The sequence below is a fragment of the Cherax quadricarinatus genome, chromosome 17 (assembly GCF_038502225.1).
Source record: "Cherax quadricarinatus isolate ZL_2023a chromosome 17, ASM3850222v1, whole genome shotgun sequence".
Classification (NCBI taxonomy): Eukaryota; Metazoa; Arthropoda; class Malacostraca; order Decapoda; family Parastacidae; genus Cherax; species Cherax quadricarinatus.
This window is the reverse complement of record NC_091308.1, coordinates 35,791,374-35,811,234: the sequence shown is the minus strand read 5'-3', so window position 1 is coordinate 35,811,234 and position 19,861 is coordinate 35,791,374. Positions and strand designations below refer to the sequence as shown.

The 19,861-nt window shown below is 41.6% G+C and overlaps 1 protein-coding gene across 1 annotated transcript in view; it reads left to right on the top strand.

The window, feature by feature from the left end:
• Positions 1 to 15,374, top strand: part of LOC138852828 (uncharacterized) — a 432,346-nt gene extending 416,972 nt beyond the window's left edge. Inside the window, exon 4 of the mRNA XM_070085948.1 lies at positions 12,678 to 15,374. Within this exon, the coding sequence (XP_069942049.1) occupies positions 12,678 to 12,689 (12 nt within the window). The 3' untranslated portion in view covers positions 12,690 to 15,374. The remainder of the gene's footprint in view (positions 1 to 12,677) is intronic.
• The last annotated feature ends 4,487 nt before the right edge of the window (positions 15,375 to 19,861 follow it).

Sequence of the window (19,861 nt, the reverse complement as noted above, 5' to 3'; positions counted from 1 at the left end):
AGTAAACAAGATTGGCTTCAACAAAGGGGGTAAAATTTTCAACGGGGAGAGTAAACATTGTCGATACCACTTGATACCCGGGTTCAACAGAATGAACAAGAGGTTCAGCTACCCTAGCTGGTCTGCGAGGGTACGAAATCTCTCGATACCCTTCCGAATTATATAGATGGTAAAAGTAACTGGGAAAGTAGAACAGGGAAGTACAGCGTTAAAAAACACTGGGTCAACGGGGGCGCGAAGAGAAGGAATCAACAGGAAGTGCACTGGCTGGACCGGAAGCATGAACGAAGAGGATCAACAGGTCCTAAAAAGACAATTTAATAATATCATGGGATGGTTGACAAAAATGACAACCATCCCATGATTCCACCCATCACTGTCACACTACACCAGCACTGACACAATCTGTCACCTTCATACACCACCACTACCAACATAACCACTAATCACAACCATCCACGTCACCAGTAACCATTTCCCTATTATCGCCACCACCCGCCACCACCTCCCCCAATCCCCCTTTATCACCAGCACCCACTACATTCTTATCACTACTACTCATTACTATTATCAGTTCCCCTCATATCACCCCCATCCATAACACACTTATGATAATGACGTATTTCTCTCTTATCGTCACCACTCATCATCACCACCCATTTCCCCTCTTAGCCCCACTATCCATTTCCCTCTTAACGCCACCAATCACTACCAATTTCAATCCCTGGATGAAACCCAATCATACATTTGTCTCCTACCTTCGCTGTCGCTCGCGGGAAAATGAGAAATAAGAAATTGAGATTGAAAATGACGGGTGTTGTATGAGGGAGTTAGTAGAGAGGAGACATCACATGACAGTGGGAGGATATATATATATATATATATAATATGTATACATATCGTTCCGAATAGGTAAAACTTGCGGTTTTGGTTTAAATAGCAACGCTCTTTTTGCCGAATAAGGCAAGAGAAAATTTGTGTATGCAATAATTTCGCAAAAATCATTCTGAACCTAACGAAAACAATACATTTAACTGTGTTTGTTTATTATTAAGTTATTTTAAACTTAACTAAAATACGTTTACTTGGATTACGCTTGTTATAATATGTTAGGTAAATTTTCTAAGGTACTTTTGGTACAAAATCATTAATTTTTACATTAAAAACAAAAGAAGGAACACTGCAGTAGACCTACTGGCGCATGCGAGGCAGGTTCAATTCTCCTACCGGCTTAAGCCAACGCCCTAACCTAGTCAGGTCAGGTTATTCACTTAAGGAAGGAGCACGGCATCTGGCCTAGCAGCTCAAGCTAGTCAGGTCCAATTCACACCCACCCAAACCTACTGCATTAGTCTATTCAAATCATCCTGGAGTGTTCTAAAGTCCTCATTAGAATGAATTGGACGGCCTATTTTGGTGTCATCAGCAAATTTGCTTATGCCGCTATTTATTTCCTCATCAATGTCGTTTATGTGAATTGTGAACAATAAGGGGCCCAACACTAACCCCTGTGGAACACAGCTTGTGACGTGCCCCCATTCTGATCTTTCCCCATTTATGAAAACTCTCTGCTACCTATTTGCTAACCATACCTCTTCCCAGGAAAAATTTTTTCCTATTCCGTGTGCCTTAAGTTTTTTCAATAGCCTCTGATGTGGAACTTTATCGAAAGTCTTACTGAAGTCCATATACACATTATCATATTCAATATCATGATCTACCTCCTCAAATACGTTAGTGAAATAAAGTTAGTAGTTTCGTAAAACCGTGCTGAGATTCATTAATCAATTTATACCTTTCAAGATGACTACGAATTGCCTCGGCAATTATTGATTCCATAAATTTTCCCACTTTGGAGGTAAGGCTTATTGGTCTATAGTTCGAAGCTAAGGACCCGTCACCTGCCTTGTAAATAGGTATTACATTTGCCATTTTCAACTTGTCTGGCACTATGCCAGTTTGTAGTGATATATTGAAAAGATTAGCCAAACGTATGCTAAGTTCCTCTTTACATTTCTTTAAAACTTTTGCAAACAGTTCATCGAGACCTGGGGATTTGTTAGGTTTTAATTTCTCTATTTGTCTGAGGACCATGTCGCTAGTTACCCCAACTGTGCATAGTTTATTATCGTCCTGTTCTATATAATTTATTATTTCTGGAATTTCACTGGTATCTTCCTGAGTAAAACTGAGAGGAAGTAGTTAGTTTAATATGTTTATTATGCACCCCATACCCATCCTGTGGGCGGTAGTCAAAAGATTACAGAGGTACATAATTGGTCCAGGGACTGGGCCTCAAAGTTTTGATAGCTGAGCAAGTTACAGAGGCAATGAATTCACAATTTACAAAGGTAATGAACTCACAATTTACAAAGGTAATGAACTCCAGGTAGGTCTAGTCACAATCATGACAAGTTACAAAGGTATTTACAGATTACAGAGGTACACAATGGGTCCAGGGACCGGGCTCCAAAGTTTTGATGGCTGAACTAGGTACAAGGTAATGAACTCACAAGTTACAAAGGTAATGAACTCACAAGTTACAAAGGTAATGAATACTGTAAGAATGGTTACTTACGTTTATACATGGCTGCAATCATGAACAAATTTTAGAGTAATGAGCAATTCACACTTCCACACCCGGTCACAACTGTAGTGAGTTATTGGTGCAAATGTTGATTGCTGAGTCTCTCTCTCTCACACACACACACACACACACACACATACAAATTCATACACACACACATAAACACACACACACACACACACACACACACACACACACACACACACACACACACACACACACACACACAAACTCATACACACACACGCACACACACTCATACACACACACACACACTCATACACACACACACACTCATACACACACACACACACATACTCACACACACACACACACACACACACACACACACACACACACACACACACACACACACACACACACACACATACACACACACATACACACAAACACACACACACACACACACACACACACACACACACACACACACACACACACACATGGGGGGAAATGGAGGAATGGTAGTTTGGAATGGGGTAATATTCCATGGAGCGGAGAAGTGCCGCTGTTGCCTTACTTGACATAGATCATGTATCTGATTCATGCGGAGGTCGGTTCCAGTCTTTTCGATCCATCTGGAGGAGTGTTCACCAGTGCTGAGGAAAGTTTGGAGGGCTTCTGTGCAGGGGTTTGAATGAGCTTGCCTGAGCATATTAACCCCAATTAGGATATTTCTTTCAGTAACACGATCTCTGATGCTTGGAATATCAAGTTCTTTTTGCATATTTAAAATTTTGGCAGTACGAGGGCATCCTAGGATGATCCTCATTGCTTCGTTCTGCAGTTTTTCCAGCCCTCCAAGCTTCCAGTCAGACACAAGAGCAAGTAGTGGCGCAGCATAATCAACCAATGATCTAACATAAGCAAGATACATCATTTTCACAATTTTAACATTAGCACCATACCTGGGGTGAAGCCCTGCCACAACTCTAAGTGCTCTTAGTAAGTGTTGAAAGTTCACACATTTCCTTGTCACTGTCAGTGATCTGACCTGAGTTACTCTTAAGTGAGCCTAACTTGTCCGCTATCTTACTTCTGTATACCTGAAAGAACCCTTTTGGGTTAGTCTTCGAATCCCTTGCGACCTTAGCCTCATAATTCCTTTTTGCTCTTCGTATTCCTTTTATTTGATTTCTTAACTGTCCATTCCCTTTCTTGATACGCCTATATATGCCTCTCTTTTGACCAATGAGAAGTTTTAATCTAGTGTTTATCCATTTGGGATCATTTTAGTTAGATCAAATTTCCCTACTCGGAACAAAAGTTGTCTGGGCAGCTAGAAATATGCTCAGAAAAACGTCATATTGGCAACCAACACCACCTACCTGACACATAGTCAGGTGTGGCATACAAAGAGTACGTAACCTTTATTCGGCGCATGTACACATCCTTATTTACAGGCTATCTCCCCCAACCAGCGAACCAGGGAACTAAGGGTTGGCGATGGGGCCCTGGATAGTAATATCAGATCATCCCAATTTAGCCCACCCAGGTAATTTCTCAGTCCCACGAAGTTGGCCAAGTGGAAGTCTGGGGCAGAGACTTGATTGCAGTTATCTGGGTGATTCCATGATATATTGAAACTAAGTGATTTGTGATTGTTCTCTCCAAACTCATCATTAGCCTCAAGATCATTAATTAGTGACTCTTTATTGGCAAGAACCAAGTCAAGTAAGTTGTTTCCTCTAGTTGGTTTTGTCACAAACCGTCACTGAACTATATCAAGATTTCCTGTCACATTGTTCCAAGCATTTGTCTAAAGTTAAAATTCCCCATTAACACAACATTTTCATATCTAGATGCCTATGAATTTCATCCCATAGCAGCTTACTGCACTCCCTATTAGGGTTTGGGGGCCGATAAATCACACCCACAATTAATTTTTCACGACCCTCGAGAAACTGTAGCCAAACAGATTCTGTGTCCGATGTTTCTAATCTTATATCTTGTCTAACACAACAATTTAAATTATCTCTGACATACATCGCCACTCCACTTCCCGGCCTTTTCACCCTGTCAGTGTGGAATACTTTATAACCCTGTATTTTGCATTCAGAAGGCATTTCTCTATCTTTCAAGTTGAACCAGGTCTACATTATAGCAAAAATATCTATTTTACCTGCACTTGCAAGTAATCTTAGCTCATCTATTTTATTTCTTAGATTCCTACTATTTGTATAGTAATCCTTAAGGGAGCTAGTCACTCCTTGCCCTCTAGTATCTCTCTTTGTTTGTTGAACAATTGCTTTGCCTGTACTAGCAACTTTATTTTGAATATTGTCTTTTAAACATATCCCTGGGGTATCCTGGTAATATCTGCTGTTTTCAACCCTAGTACCATAGCCTGATTGTTTCCCACAAATACCCGTACATCTCTAATCTATCAGTTTAAAGTCATAGACAAGTCGTAAATGACCCCTCAATCAAATTGGCTAATGTAACCACTCCAGCCCCAGAGAGATGAACCCCATCCCTTGCATACATATCATGTTTGCCATATAATTTGTTCCAGTTATCAATGAATGGGATTGCAAGTTCCTTGCCTCGCCTGTCTAGCCAGCAATTTGTACCAAGTGCCATAGACATCCATTCATTGCCCACTCCCCTTCTAGGTAAGATGCTACATATGACTGGGATCCCTCCCTTAGACCTGACTACATCTGTGGCTGACCTGTGCTTATCCAGCAGCTCCTGTCTCCTGCCCTTCCTGCTATCATTTCCACCAGCATGAAGACAGATAATGGGCTTGTTCCCATTATCTGACACAATATTATCCAACGTGCTGACTATATCACCAACACTAGCCATTGAGAGGTACACTCTCTGTCTGACCTTCCTATCTCTGTTACAAAAAGCATGGTCCAAATGTCTTACCTGAGAGCCTCCAACTAACAGAATATTCTTACCTTGATTAGCAGAGGAGTCAGTGGTACCTTTAACCTCACTAACCACTGAAGTACACTCCTCCTGGAAAACAGAGAATCGATTTCCTACCTTCATATCATCTTTAATAACCTTCCATATCTTCTTCCTGAATTGTAAACCACTTGCCACTTAAAGCTACTGCCACTCACAAACTCATTGCTGTCAACCTTTTCCTCCTTACCAGCTCCAACCATATCAAACTCTCTTCCAAACCCATCTAAGCAAAGCTTCAGCCTCCTATTTTTCTTCTTAAGAAGTAGAACCTCCTTCAACACTTTAACCTGAGATTCTAAAGCACTAAAGCAAGCCATGGTAGTAGTAGGTAACACCCCACGATAATTCCCAGACAGCTTAGGACAGGACGCCCTCGCATGACCACTGACCATATGCATATATATATATATATATATATATATATATATATATATATATATATATATATATATATATATAGGGAGGTACCACCTCTAGAACTGTCGTAGGGACCCTCATCCTCAGAGAAAAGAATAAACTTGCTTCAGGGAAAACTTAAGGTTCTCCCTGAAGCTGTTTGAGAATTTTCTCCTACCACCCCATATATTTCAAGTATATATATATATATATATATATATATATATATATATATATATATATATATATATATATATATATATATATATATAATTATAACCACGAACGAGTGGTATTGATCAATAAAAACACTGCACTAGCCAAGGATTATAACCCATGTTGTACTGGCCTGCCTCATGGTAAGCAAGAACCATATGACGCTTTAAACCACAGGACCACTCAACCCCACAAGAATGGCGCAGGCAGCACACAGCTAGCTGTTGGGCTCGCTTACCATGAGGCAGGTCAGTACAACATGGGTTCGAATCCTTGGCTAGTGCAGTGTTGTTATTGATCAATACCACTCGTTTGTGGTTACATTAATATATAAATGCTGCTCGTAAGGCTAGTACACCAAACAGGGATGAGAATGAAATTAACTTAGACGCTCCCACACCTCCATATGCCCTCGGATGGCGGACCAACAGCTAGCTGTGTGCTGGCTGCGCCATTCTTGTAGGGTTGGGTGGTCCTGTGGTTTAAAGCGTCATGTGGTTCTCGCTTGCCATGAGGCAGGCCAGTACAACATGGGTTCGAATCCTTGGCTAGTGCAGGGTTGTTATATATATATATATATATATATATATATATATATATATATATATATATATATATATATATATATATATATATATATTATATATACACACATGGCTTTTTAGACCAAACTTGGCGATTCGGCTTAATCGGCATGACATATGCGTATCAACACACACACACACACACACACACACACACACACACACACACACACACACACACACACACACACACACACACACACACACACACACACGTGAAGAGGTGTCACAGTGGGCGCCTGTGACGAGCGGGGTCCCACAGGGGTCAGTTCTAGGACCAATGCTATTTTTGATATATGTGAATGACATGATGGAAGGGATAGACTCTGAAGTGTCCCTGTTTACAGATGATGTGAAGTTGATGAGAAGAATTAAATAGGATGAGGATCAGGCAGGACTACGAAGAGATCTGGACAAACTGGACACGTGGTCCAGAAACTGACTTCTCGAATTCAACCCTGCCACATGCAAAGTCATGAATCACGAAATCGTAATAACACGATTGTAAACAAACCATACCACGGATGGGGTTTGAACCCACGGTAGGAGAGTCTCAAAACTCCAGACCGTCGCGTTAGCCACTGGGCCAGCTAACTTAATAAGATTCGTCCAACTAGGTATATTTCTACACCATAGTAATGTTAGCATAGGCACCGCGTGTCCACAAATGCAAGTTTTTAAAGAAGAATCTACCGCTAACAAAGCCGTAAGATATATGGACCGTGCATTTTGTAACAGAGACAGAAAGGTCAGACAGAGAATGTGTCTTCCTGGAGCTGGTGTTGGTGACATAGTCAGCAGGTTGAATAATATTATGGCAGGTAATGGGAACAAGCCCATTATCTGTCTTAGTGCTGGGGGTAATGACATTGGGAAGGGCAGGAGAGAGGAGCTGCTGGATAAGTACAGGTCAGCCATAGAAGCAGTTAGGTCAAAGGGAGGGATCCCAGTCATATGTAGCATCTTGCCTAGAAAGGGAGTGGGCAATGAATGGATGTCTATGGCAGTCGGTATAAATTGCTGGCTAGACAGGTACTGCAAGGAACTTGCAATCCCATTCATTGATAACTGGGACCTATTCTTTGACAAACGTGATATGTATGCAAGGGATGGGGTTCATCTCTATGGGGATGGAGTGGTTGCATTAGCCAGTTCAATTGAGGGGATAATTGATGACTTGTCTAGGAATTTAAACTGATAGATTATAGAGGTATGGGTTTTTGTGGGAAACAATCAGGCTGCAGCATTAGGGTTAAAAACAGTAGTTATTACCGGGATACCTCAGGGATATGTTTAAAAGACAATATTCAAAATAAAGTTGCTAGTAATGGCAAATCAATTGATCAACAAACAAAGAGGGATAGTAGAGGGCAACGAGTGACTCGCTCCCTTAAAGTTTACTATACAAATAGTAGGAGTCTAAGAAATAAGATAGATTAGCTAAGATTACTTGCAAGTGTAGGTAATATAGATATTATTGGTATAACAGAGACCTGGTTCAACCTGGAAGATAAAGAAATGCCTTCTGAATGCAACATACAGGGTTATAAACTATTCCACACTGGCAGGGTCAACAGGAAAGGTGGTGGGCTAGCGATGTATGTCAGAGAAAATTTAGATTGTTGTCTTAGACATGATATAAGATTAGAGACATCGAACACAGAATCTGTTTGGCTACAGTTTCTCGAGGGACATGACAAATTAATTTTGAGTGTGATTTATAGGCCCCCAAACCTTGATAGGGAGGGTAGTAAGCTGTTATGGGACGAAATTCATAGGCATCTAGGTATGAAAATGTTGTTATAATGGGAGATTTTAACTTTAGACAAATTGATTGGAACAATATGACAGGAAATCTTGAGTCTAGTGACTTTCTTGATACGGTTCAGGATTGCTTTTTAGAGCAGGTTGTGGCAGAACCAACTAGAGGAAACAATCTGCTTGACTTGGTTCTTACCAACAAAGATTCACTAATTAATAATCTTGAGGTTAATGATGAGCTTGGGGAAAGTGATCACAAATCACTTAGTTTTAATATATCATGGAATTATCCAGATAACTGCAGTCAAATCCCTGTCCCAGATTTTCGCTTGGCTGACTTCATGGTACTGAAAAATTACCTGGGTGGGCTAAATTGGGATGTCCTGACTATGGGTCAGGTAGGTGATCTTGGTTGCCAATATGACGTTTTTCAGAGCATAGTTCTAGCTGCCCAGACAACTTTTCTTCCGAGGAGGGAAATTAGATCTAACAAATATGATCCCAAATGGATGAACAATAGATTAAAACATCTCATTGGTCAAAAGAGAGGCATATATAGGCATATCAAAAGAGGGGATGGGCAGTTAAGAAATCAATATATTAAATTAAAGAGAGAAATAAAGAAAGGAATAAGAAAAGCAAAAAGGGATTATGAGGCTAAGGTCGCAAGGGATTCAAAGATTAACCCTAAAGGATTCTTTCAGGTATACAGAAGTAAGATGAAGGAAAAGATTGGCCCACTTAAGAGTAACTCTGGTCAGATCACTGACAGTGATAAGGATATGTGTGAAATTCTAAATACCTACTTCCTCTCAGTTTTCACCCAGGAAAATACTAGCGATATTCCTGAAATAATAGATTATGTAGAACAGGATGATGATAAACTATGTACGATTGCCGTAACTAGTGACATGGTCCTCAGACAAATAGAGAAACTAAAACCTAACAAATCCTGAGGCCCTGATGAACAGTTTGCAAGGGTGTTAAAGGAATGTAAAGAGGAACTTAGCATACCTTTGGCTAATCTTTTTAACATATCACTACAAACTGGCATAGTGCCAGATAAGTGGAAAATGGCAAATGTAATTCCTATTTACAAGGCAGGTGATAGGTCCTTGGCTTCGAACTATAGATCAATAAGCCTTACCTCCATAGTGGGAAAATTTATGGAATCAATAATTGCCGAAGCAATTCGTAGCCATCTTGACAGGCACAGATTGATTAACGAATCTCAACACGGTTTTACAAAGGGGCGTTGCTGTCTTACGAATTTACTAACTTTTTCACTAAGGTGTTTGAGGAGGTAGATCATGGTAATGGATATGATATTGTGTATGTGGACTTCAGTAAGGCTTTCGATAGAGTTCCACACCAGAGGCTATTGCGGAAACTTAAGGCACACGGAATAGGAGGAAAAATTTTTTCCTGTGTAGAGGCATGGCTGACAAATAGACAGCAGAGAGTTTGCATAAATGGGGAGAAATCAGAATGGGGGCACGTCTCAAGCGGTGTTCCTTAGGGGTCAGTGTTGGGCCCGTTGTTGTTCACAATTTACATAAATGACATAGATGAGGGAATAAATAGCGACATAAGCAAATTTGCTGATGACACCAAAATAGGCCGTCCAATTCATTCTAATGAGGACACTAGAGCACTCCAGGGTGATTTGAATAGACTGACGCAATGGTCGGAGAAGTGGCAGATGCAGTTTAATATTGACAAATGCAAAGTTCTAAATGTTGGACAGGTAAATAACCATGCCACATATAAACTAAATAATGTAGATCTTAATACTGCTGATTGCGAAAAGGATTTAGGAGTTCTGGTTAACAGTAATTTAAAACCAAGACAACAGTGCATTAGTGTTCGCAATAAAGCTAACAGAATTCTTGGCTTCATATCTAGAAGTACAAATAATAGAAGTCCTCAGGTTGTTCTTCAACTCTATATATCCTTGGTTAGGCCTCATTTAGACTATGCTGCTCAGTTCTGGTCACCGTATTACAGAATGGATATAAATGCTCTGGAAAACGTACAGAGGAGGATGACAAAGATTATCCCATGTATCAGAAATCTTCCCTATGAGGATAGACTGAGGGCCCTGAATCTGCACTCTCTCGAAAGGCGTAGAATTAGAGGGGATATGATCGAGGTGTATAAATGGAAAACAGGAATAAATAAAGGGGATGTAAATAGTGTGCTGAAAATTTCCAGCCAAGACAGGACTCGCAGCAATGGTTTCAATTTGGAAAAATTCAGATTCAGAAAGGATATAGGAAAGCACTGGTTTAGTAACAGAGTTGTGGATGAGTGGAACAAACTCCCGAGTACAGTTATTGAGGTTAAAACGTTGTGTAGTTTTAAAAATAGGTTAGATAAATACATGAGTGGGTGTGGGTGGGTGTGAGTTGGACCTGACTAGCTTGTGCTGCTGGGTCTGGTGCAATGCTCCTTCCTTGAGTGGAGATGATCAGACTGGGTGGGTCATTGGGCTAATCCGGGGGAAGGGTTCATTGGTCTAAGGTATGGCAGGTACGGGACATGTCCCGGGTGCCACTGAGCAGTTTCTATTAAAATGAAAGAAGCCAACCTCGGATAGTGAAAAAAAAAACGAATATTCTTCAGATGTATGATCTGTCTTTGATTATCATGGGTGAGAAGCACTAGGATGGTGTTACAAAAACGCGATATCTAATAATGATAGAGATCTCCAGTGAATACTAGAAAGGACTGCCCTTCTAGCATCCAGCCTCTTAATGGGTTTTTGTAACAAGTAGTCAGTATCCTGGTCCAATTATCATTAGAATTCAGTAAGATTCAATAGTGCTTCAGGATTACAACTGGTAGGCTACTAACTAAAGAAATTAAAATTTAATAAGTTTATTAATAACAATAAAGTTGTCTAGGCGTATATTATCAAGGTAAATTATAGTAATCAATTGAATATAATATAGGATACAAGTTCCTACACTTCTCTCGTGTACAGTAGTATTGTGCTGAAGGCACATATCACATCTTTATGGCTTTTAAGTACCGTCTGGTACATTGTTAGCATTTGATAACATAATACAAATATATACAAGTAAGTTTGTGTGTATATGTGTAAGTGCTCTAAATAGTTCGCTATGTCTCAAGACTCGACTAGACTTAACCAGTGACTGACTAAAAGTCCTCACATAAACTAACTTCTTGACCAACCTGGCAATCAGAACAGCTTGCTTGAACAATAAAGCGACTGTTAAGCCGAACAGCAATATAACAAGCGACAGCGACACAGAATCAGTAACATGGAGATAATATAACAACACTAAGTAGGGACCATCTGCAGATCCTCCACAAAAGTCACAAAACTCCCATACTACTGAATCTAAGTTCAGCATTAGAAAATCCCCGACTGTGACAGTGCACAGATACCAGTACAAATTAGGTCAGAAGCTACAGCTCAGGACCTGAGTTTCTCAGAGTGTCTATGTGACACACAACCTCAGTACAGTGTCGAAAATCACAAAGTCTAGGCTATGTACTGTGAGCAGAGTTACACAGAACCAACAACAAGAAAGTGACAGAGATGATCTTCCAACAAGGGCCATCAAGGAAGAGTTGGAGAGGCCGTCTTGTTGGAAGGCACGTCAAACAGACAATAGCTAGTGCAGGCCAGGCCGTCTCTCACTTCTGGTGAGGTGTGATCACCCCCCTCCCCCCGATCACCTGACTCTCCGTGGACTGCTGCTGCCCAGCAACTACAGAGAAGCCGGCAGGGAAACAAGGCGGAGCGATAGACAGTGCTGTCAGCTACTTAACACTCGAACTATGAGCACTGAATAATATATAAATGTTACATCCTACCTAATAATATGACTAAGTCAAATAATAATATAAAGCAATATATTTACGATTTAGCTATTATCGCAAATATAAGCAATATAAAATTATATGAACAGGTAATATACATTATATACATTGTGACCCATTCAGGGGTTGCAACAGATGGTTACATTGTTAAACCACTTATATAAATTAGTAGGTAAAAATACAGTGGTGGAGCTACATGACCACATACCTCACAGCACCTTTTCTCAGTGTCAAGGCAGTAAGACAATTCTCCAGCACAAACTATAAAGGTAGTTTAGAATTTTGTGGAAAATCTGTGAAATTTAGTTTTTATTAAAAGGTCCATTTACTTATTTCAGAGCATTGTGTAAGAAGACCATGAAACGTTTCTTCTCGAAGAAGAAGGAAAGTGGAGCTGAAGGGCGGCAGAGACGAAAGTTGGAGGCAGAGGAAGCCAAGAAGTCTAGCAACTTCTTCATGCCCTTCTTTGAAAAGCCTGGAACAAGTTGTTTGGCACGTTCCATGGAGTCGCCTGCATCTGCTACAAGTTTATTTGAATCCGAAGGTGTATCAAGTACAAATGTGTCACAAGCCGAGGAGGAAGTCAGATAAATCCGAGTATGACGAGATCAAAAGTGAGGCTGCCAGAGTGAACGTGGACATGACAAGACGGGAAGACGATGGTGGTGTTGTTGAGTTTATTGACAAGATTTTACCTGACGAGATTGAACCTGACGACACTGAACCTAGTGAACTGGATGATGTGGAATAGCCTCAAACTGTCATGCCAGGAGTAATTGAACAGCAAGACTTCTGATGTTCGACAGTTCTGCTTCATGCGTTGAGAACAGAATAAAGCTGGGTTTGGAGTATTTCCAGAACAGTGAAGGGCCTTTCCTACCAACAAATAACTGCTCAATGAATAAAACTTGGTTCAAGAAGAAATTGGGAAATGGTCGTGGTGAGGAAGTGACTCGCTCATGACTGGTCTATTCCCCTTCTGTTGTCTTCTCTATTTCAAGTCAGACCATCAATCCTCATTGGAGGAAGAAAGTGGATTTGACCAGTGGAAAGCACATGAAAAGATTAGTGTTCATGAAAATGATAAGAATCATCGAGACGGCTTCACACAGTGGAAAAAAATGGAAAGAGATTTATTGACCTGGAACTTCAGTCACAGATTGAGAAGGAAAAGCGAAAGTGGCGTGATATCTTGACGAGAATCCTACCCTGCATAAACTTATTTGCAACTCAGAAAATTGCTTTGCGAGGACGCAGGAAGTCACTGCAGATGGACGAAACTACTGGCCCTTTCATGAAAGAACTCGCTCGTGTGGAAATTAATCCTGGATTCACGTCATGTCTTTCAATGAGTGTCCAGAACGATTTCATGCGCATAATGGCATCCACTGTTCACCAGAGTTTACTGAGAAGCATTCGTAAAGCCAAATACTATGGTCTCACCCTCGCCTCGACTCCTTGTCAGGCACACCGTGAGCAGATGTTAGAAGTAGCGAGGTACATGGAAGTTGACTTTGAGAGGAAAACAGTCCGAGTTAGAGAGTCCTTCCTTGGTTTTATCCAGATAAGCCAGAAGGATACTAAGAGCTTTGTTGAAGACATCTTGAAACAGCTAGAGAAGGACGAAATGGAGCTACAAGATTGTTGGTCACAGGTGTATGATAACGCTGCTGTGATGGTTGAAAACAGAAGTGGTGTTCATGAAAGAATACGTGAGAAAAGCAACTTGGCAGTGTGTGTGAACTGCGACAATCACTCACTCAACTTGGTGGGTGTACATGCAGCCAAACAGGATACAATGATGGTCAAGATTTTTTGAACCATCGAAACTCTCTACATATTCTCTCGATCAAAACAACGCTGGAAAAACTAAAGAGCGCTGTGCCTGTGGTTAAGTCGAAGTCCGAAACCAGGTGGAGTGCAAGAACAGAAGCAGTGAAGCCCGTCAACAATTACCATTAGGAGAAACTTCAAGTTCACTAGGATATAATATAATGAAAACGAGACCAGTGAAACAAGACAAGAAGTGACGCAAGGCAGCTCGGTAACCTCTTGCTGATTTACGATTTTCTGACTTTGCTAGGATTTTGGTACAAAGTACTCATTCGCATTGACCGTATTAAGAAGAGGCTACTGGATCCTAGAATGCCCTGGATTTGAAAGCCCTCCGAGATCATTTTGATGATAAAAGAGAAGTGTTGGTCAGTGAGTCACTCGAAGGAGGACTCTGTCTCTGTCAATGGAATATTGAGGCTGAAGGACATCAGAGACGAATGAAACTAATAGCTGATGTGAGAACTCGAGAGACGCTGGGTTAACAGCCAAGGAGGGAACTGAAAGTCATGAAGGGAACACTCGACCGACTTCACAGAGAAATGGATGAAAGGTTAGCTCGTTTGAACAACATGACGCCAAGTGTGGGTTCCTTCTCGATATCGAGGAACTGTTATGACACTGATAGTATTGATCTAAAGAAGAAGTGCGAAAATTTGGGCGAATTATACATTCTGATGTTGATGGACAACTGCTATATGAAGAAATTTTGCATTGCAGAATGTTGCTATCATGTCAGGCCAACATGAAAATATCAAGACCTGAAGAACTCGAGTTTATTGTTCAGTATGGAGATGAGGGCGTCTTCCCCAATCTCTACATTGCTATTCAGATAATGCTAATCATCACCAGCTAATACTTTCGTATTTGAGAGCCTCCATGGGTCAAGGCAGACTCTGTGATCTTGCTCTGCTGAGTGTAGAAAGAGAAAACACTGAAAAAAACTGAATTTGAGCACATAAACCAATTTGCCTCAGTGAAAGCAAGGAAGGTGCAGTTGTAATTTTCATGTAGTGCCATAATTTGTTAATTAAAAGATTAACGAGTCTGACTTGTATTTTTGAGCTGATTTTATGGTTAAGTTATCTATAAGATGGGTGTCAGATGTTTAGACAGGGGCGCAATTTCAGTTCTACAATAGAAGCTATTTTCCGTAGATATGCCCCTGGTTTTACACGGTGGATGAATTGCAACACGCAAGATAACAGGGACGTCTTGGTACTTCTACTTACACTTGGGTCACTCTATATATACATGTACAAGTATGTATGTACGCTCATCTGAATTTTCTTCTATTTTTCTTAATGATTCTCGTTCTTATTTATTCCCTTTCATCTCCATGGAAAAGTGGAAAAGAATCCTTCCTCCGAAGCCATGGGTGTCGTAAGTGGCGACAAAAATGGTGGGAACATTGGGCTAGTAACCCCTTCTCCTGTATAAATTACTAAACCTAAAAATAAGAAAAGCTTCATAAAAGTGGGATGTTTGATTATACATGGATGTAATGCAGACGATAAGATAGAGATGAATGTCATTGTCTTCCTTCTTTCCCATCATCCAGTAATCTCTCTTTCCTCCCATCTTCTACCCCAGTCATCAAGCATATTCCCACATCATCGCCACCATCATCTATTTTCCCCTTCCATCCCTACCTACCTGGAGTCTACCTGGAGGGTGTTCCGGGGGTCAACGCCCCCGCGGTCTAGTCCTTGACCAGGCCTCCCGGTGGATCAGGACCTGATCAACCAGACTCTTACTGCTGGCAGCACGTAGTGCAGCGTACGAACCACAGCCCGGCTGATTGGGTACTGACTTTAGGTATCTGTCCAGCTCCATCTTGAAGGCAGCCAGGGGTCTATTGGTAATTCCCCTTAAGCATAATGGGAGGCTCTAGAACAGTCTTGGGTCTCGGACACTTACTGTATTTTTTTCTTAGAGTACTCATGGCGCCCCTGCTTTTCAATGGGGGGTGTGTTGCACCGTCTGCTTAGTCTTTTACTTTCGTATGGAGTGATTTCCCTGTGCAGATTTGGGACCAGTCCCTCTAGAATTTTCCATGTGTAGATTATGATGTATCTTTCTTGTCTGCGCCCCAGGGAGTACAGGTCAAGTGCATCCAAACGTTCCTAGTAATTAAGGTGCCTAACTGAACTTATATGTACAGTAAAGGTTCTCTGTTAATTCTATAGTTCTGCGATTTCACCTGCCTTGAATGGTGGAACTGTCAGTGCACAACAGAACTGTTGCCTAGAGAGAGAACAAGTGACTTAAAAAGGATCACCATTGGCATTACATACCTTGTTTTGAAAGTTCTCATTATCCATTCTATCATTTTCCTCGCAGATGTGTTAGTGACAATTTTGTGATCCTCGAAGGTGAGATCCTCTGAAAATGATCATAGCCTACTATCTGAGGAAGACTGAGGCGTGCTTCCCCACCCTGTTAGGTTGGGTTTAGCCTTTCGGCTCTCATGACTCGTTTGTCCAGTCTCAGGCATCCCCTTCTTTCTCCCTATTGTCCAGCACACCCTATCTTTCTCCTTATTATCAAATTCCTCTCCTTCCTTCCCTCCCTTACCCCGCTCAAGAGCTTCCCCTTCTTATCTTCAACGACCTCCCTTTCCTTCCTATAATTAAAGGACCTCCCCTTCCTTCATATCCTCAACGACCTGCCCTTCCTTCCTATCCTGAAAGGACCTTACCTTCCGTCACTATCCTGAAGTACGTATCCCTCCCTCCCTCTTTCCCCATCAACAAACGCATCAAACCTCCTATTATATCTTTCCCCATCCCATCCTCTTATTCTCTTCCCACAACCCCATTTTCTCCCCATCACTCTCCTTCTTCTCTTCCTTTTCCCTCCTTTCCCCCTTCTTCGCCTTCCCTTTTCCTCCCCTTACCCCTTTCCCTGCCCCCCCTTCTTCCCCTTCCCCGGCCACTTATAGTTTCTGCTGACTCTGAGCTCCGCACTTGAAGGAGCTGTTTCCACACGGCTGGTCACTTTGATCTGCCGCGGCCCTCGACACGAATCAACGGCGGTGGGCTCTACGGTGGTAGGTTCAACGGTTGTGGGTTCAACGGCGGTGGGTTCAACGGTGATGGGTTCATCGGGGATGTGTTCAACACCGGTAGGTTCAACAACGGTGAATTCAATGGGAGTGGGTTCAACGGTGATGAGTTAAACGCTGGTGGTTTCAAAGATCGTTTAGCGGCGGTTTTTTTCAGAGGTGGTGGGCTCAGTGTGGTGGGTTCAAGGGCTGTGGGCTTTACAGCAGCGAGTTTAACAGCTGAAGTTCAACGGTGATGAGTTCAATTGCAGTGAGTTTTAAAGAAAAGGGTTCATCAACGGCTAGATTCACTGGGTGGAATATCATGATAGATTCAACAAGGTGGGTTCAACGGGGTAGGCTCAACGCTAGAGGTTCAACACGATACCTTCAGCAGGACATTTGAAAATACACAGGTTCAGCGGGGTAGGTTAGAGTAGGTTGACAAGGTTTATTTTAAAGTGTAAATTTAACAGAATGGGTTCAGTAGGGGTAGGCTCAGAGGGACTGGCTCAGGAAAAGTTCATTCACTGTCGCTGTTTCACTGCTGTGTGCTCAACAAGGTCATTTCAGTGGGGGGGGGGGGTAATCCATTGGGCGTAAGTTCAAGTGGTTGGACCTCAAGACGCGAGAGAGCCCTCGTGTTCATGTAAGTTCAATATTACTACTTAATGTTTCAACAAGTTCAAAACTTGACATATAACAACAGAAGTGTGATATATGCCAGTATACTTTAACATATAAGAGGTAACTTTACATGATTTTTATACTCCATTTTTTCATAAACAATATATTCACGGTAAAGTGAGTGGGAAGTCATGTGGACAACTGGTTCCCTCCCTAAGTGATCTATTTTAAAATATTTTTTTATTGGGAACTATTTAGTATATATGAATCATATATGTTGCATTATAAAATTTTTGCATTTTCTAAATAAGTATGAATTTTATTACTGATATTAATTATATGCAACTTGGATAGTCTGTTGTGTCCCAGCCGCTGTAACACACACTCCTCTTTGTCCAGCCGTTAATACAGCTATCCAGCCGTTAATACAGCTATCCAGCCGTTAATACAGCTATCCAGCCGTTAATACAGCTATCCAGCCGTTAATACAGCTATCTCTAAGTTTTCAGAAGGGATTGGTTAATTATTATAAAGGTTATCGACTACTCAAAGGGCGATTAAGGCTTTATGTCACCTGTTTACCACAAGTCTAGAATACTTTAATCCCTAAAACAGAAGTTACAATAAACTCTCACTGTTTATATATCGAGATATATTCATTTCTCGATGTATATATCCTGTGGTGAATAATGAATATAACATTTTATAATAATACGATTGAAAATATAATTAGTTTCTTTACAGATTTAGATTTTGCTTCCGAAGCGGCTAGTTTATTGCAGAGTGCACACAACATATCCATCCTGTGGATGGCAGCGGCTAGTTTATTGCAGAGTGCACACAACATATCCATCCTGTGGATGGCAGCAGCTAGTTTATTGCAGAGTGCACACAACATATCCATCCTGTGGATGGCAGAGGCTAGTTTATTGCAGAGTGCGCACAACATATCCATCCTGTGGATGGCAGAGGCTAGTTTATTGCAGAGTGCACGCAACATATCCATCCTGTGGATGGCAGCAGCTAGTTTATTGCAGTGTGCACACAACATATCCATCCTGTGGATGGCAGAGGCTAGTTTATTGCAGAGTGCACACAACATATCCATCCTGTGGATGGCAGCGGCTAGTTTATTGCAGAGTGCACACAACATATCCATCCTGTGGATGGCAGCGGCTAGTTTATTGCAGAGTGCACACAACATATCCATCCTGTGGATGGCAGCGGCTAGTTTATTGCAGAGTGCACACAACATATCCATCCTGTGGATGGCAGCGGCTAGTTTATTGCAGAGTGCACGCAACATATCCATCCTGTGGATGGCAGCGGCTAGTTTATTGCAGAGTGCACACAACATATCCATCCTGTGGATGGCAGCGGCTAGTTTATTGCAGAGTGCACGCAACATATCCATCCTGTGGATGGCAGCGGCTAGTTTATTGCAGAGTGCACGCAACATATCCATCCTGTGGATGGCAGCGGCTAGTTTATTGCAGAGTGCGCACAACATATCCATCCTGTGGATGGCAGCGGCTAGTTTATTGCAGAGTGCGCACAACATATCCATCCTGTGGATGGCAGCGGCTAGTTCATAGCTCACAAAAGAATAAAAGGGCACAAAATCATGACTGGAACAATACACAAATAACCCGCACGTACGAGACTGAAATTTATTATGACGTTTCGGTCCGATTTGGACCATTAACTAGTCACACAGATGCGCGAAGGGAGCCGGAATATATAGGAGAGGTGGGCTGGGCCGGGAGTAGTGTAACGAGAGGATGGAATACCCATACTCATCCTGTGGATGGTAACGACTATGTTATTATTTACCCCTATACCCACCCTGTAACCGGTAGCGATTAGGTCATTAGGCACCCCGTCCATCCTGCGGACGGTCGCGCAAGAGAATACTCACAATAAAAAGGATATAAATGTCGTGCTGAAAATACCTAGGCAAGACAAATTTAGATTTAGAAATCATATAACCGCAGGCTTGGCAACAGAGTTGTAGAT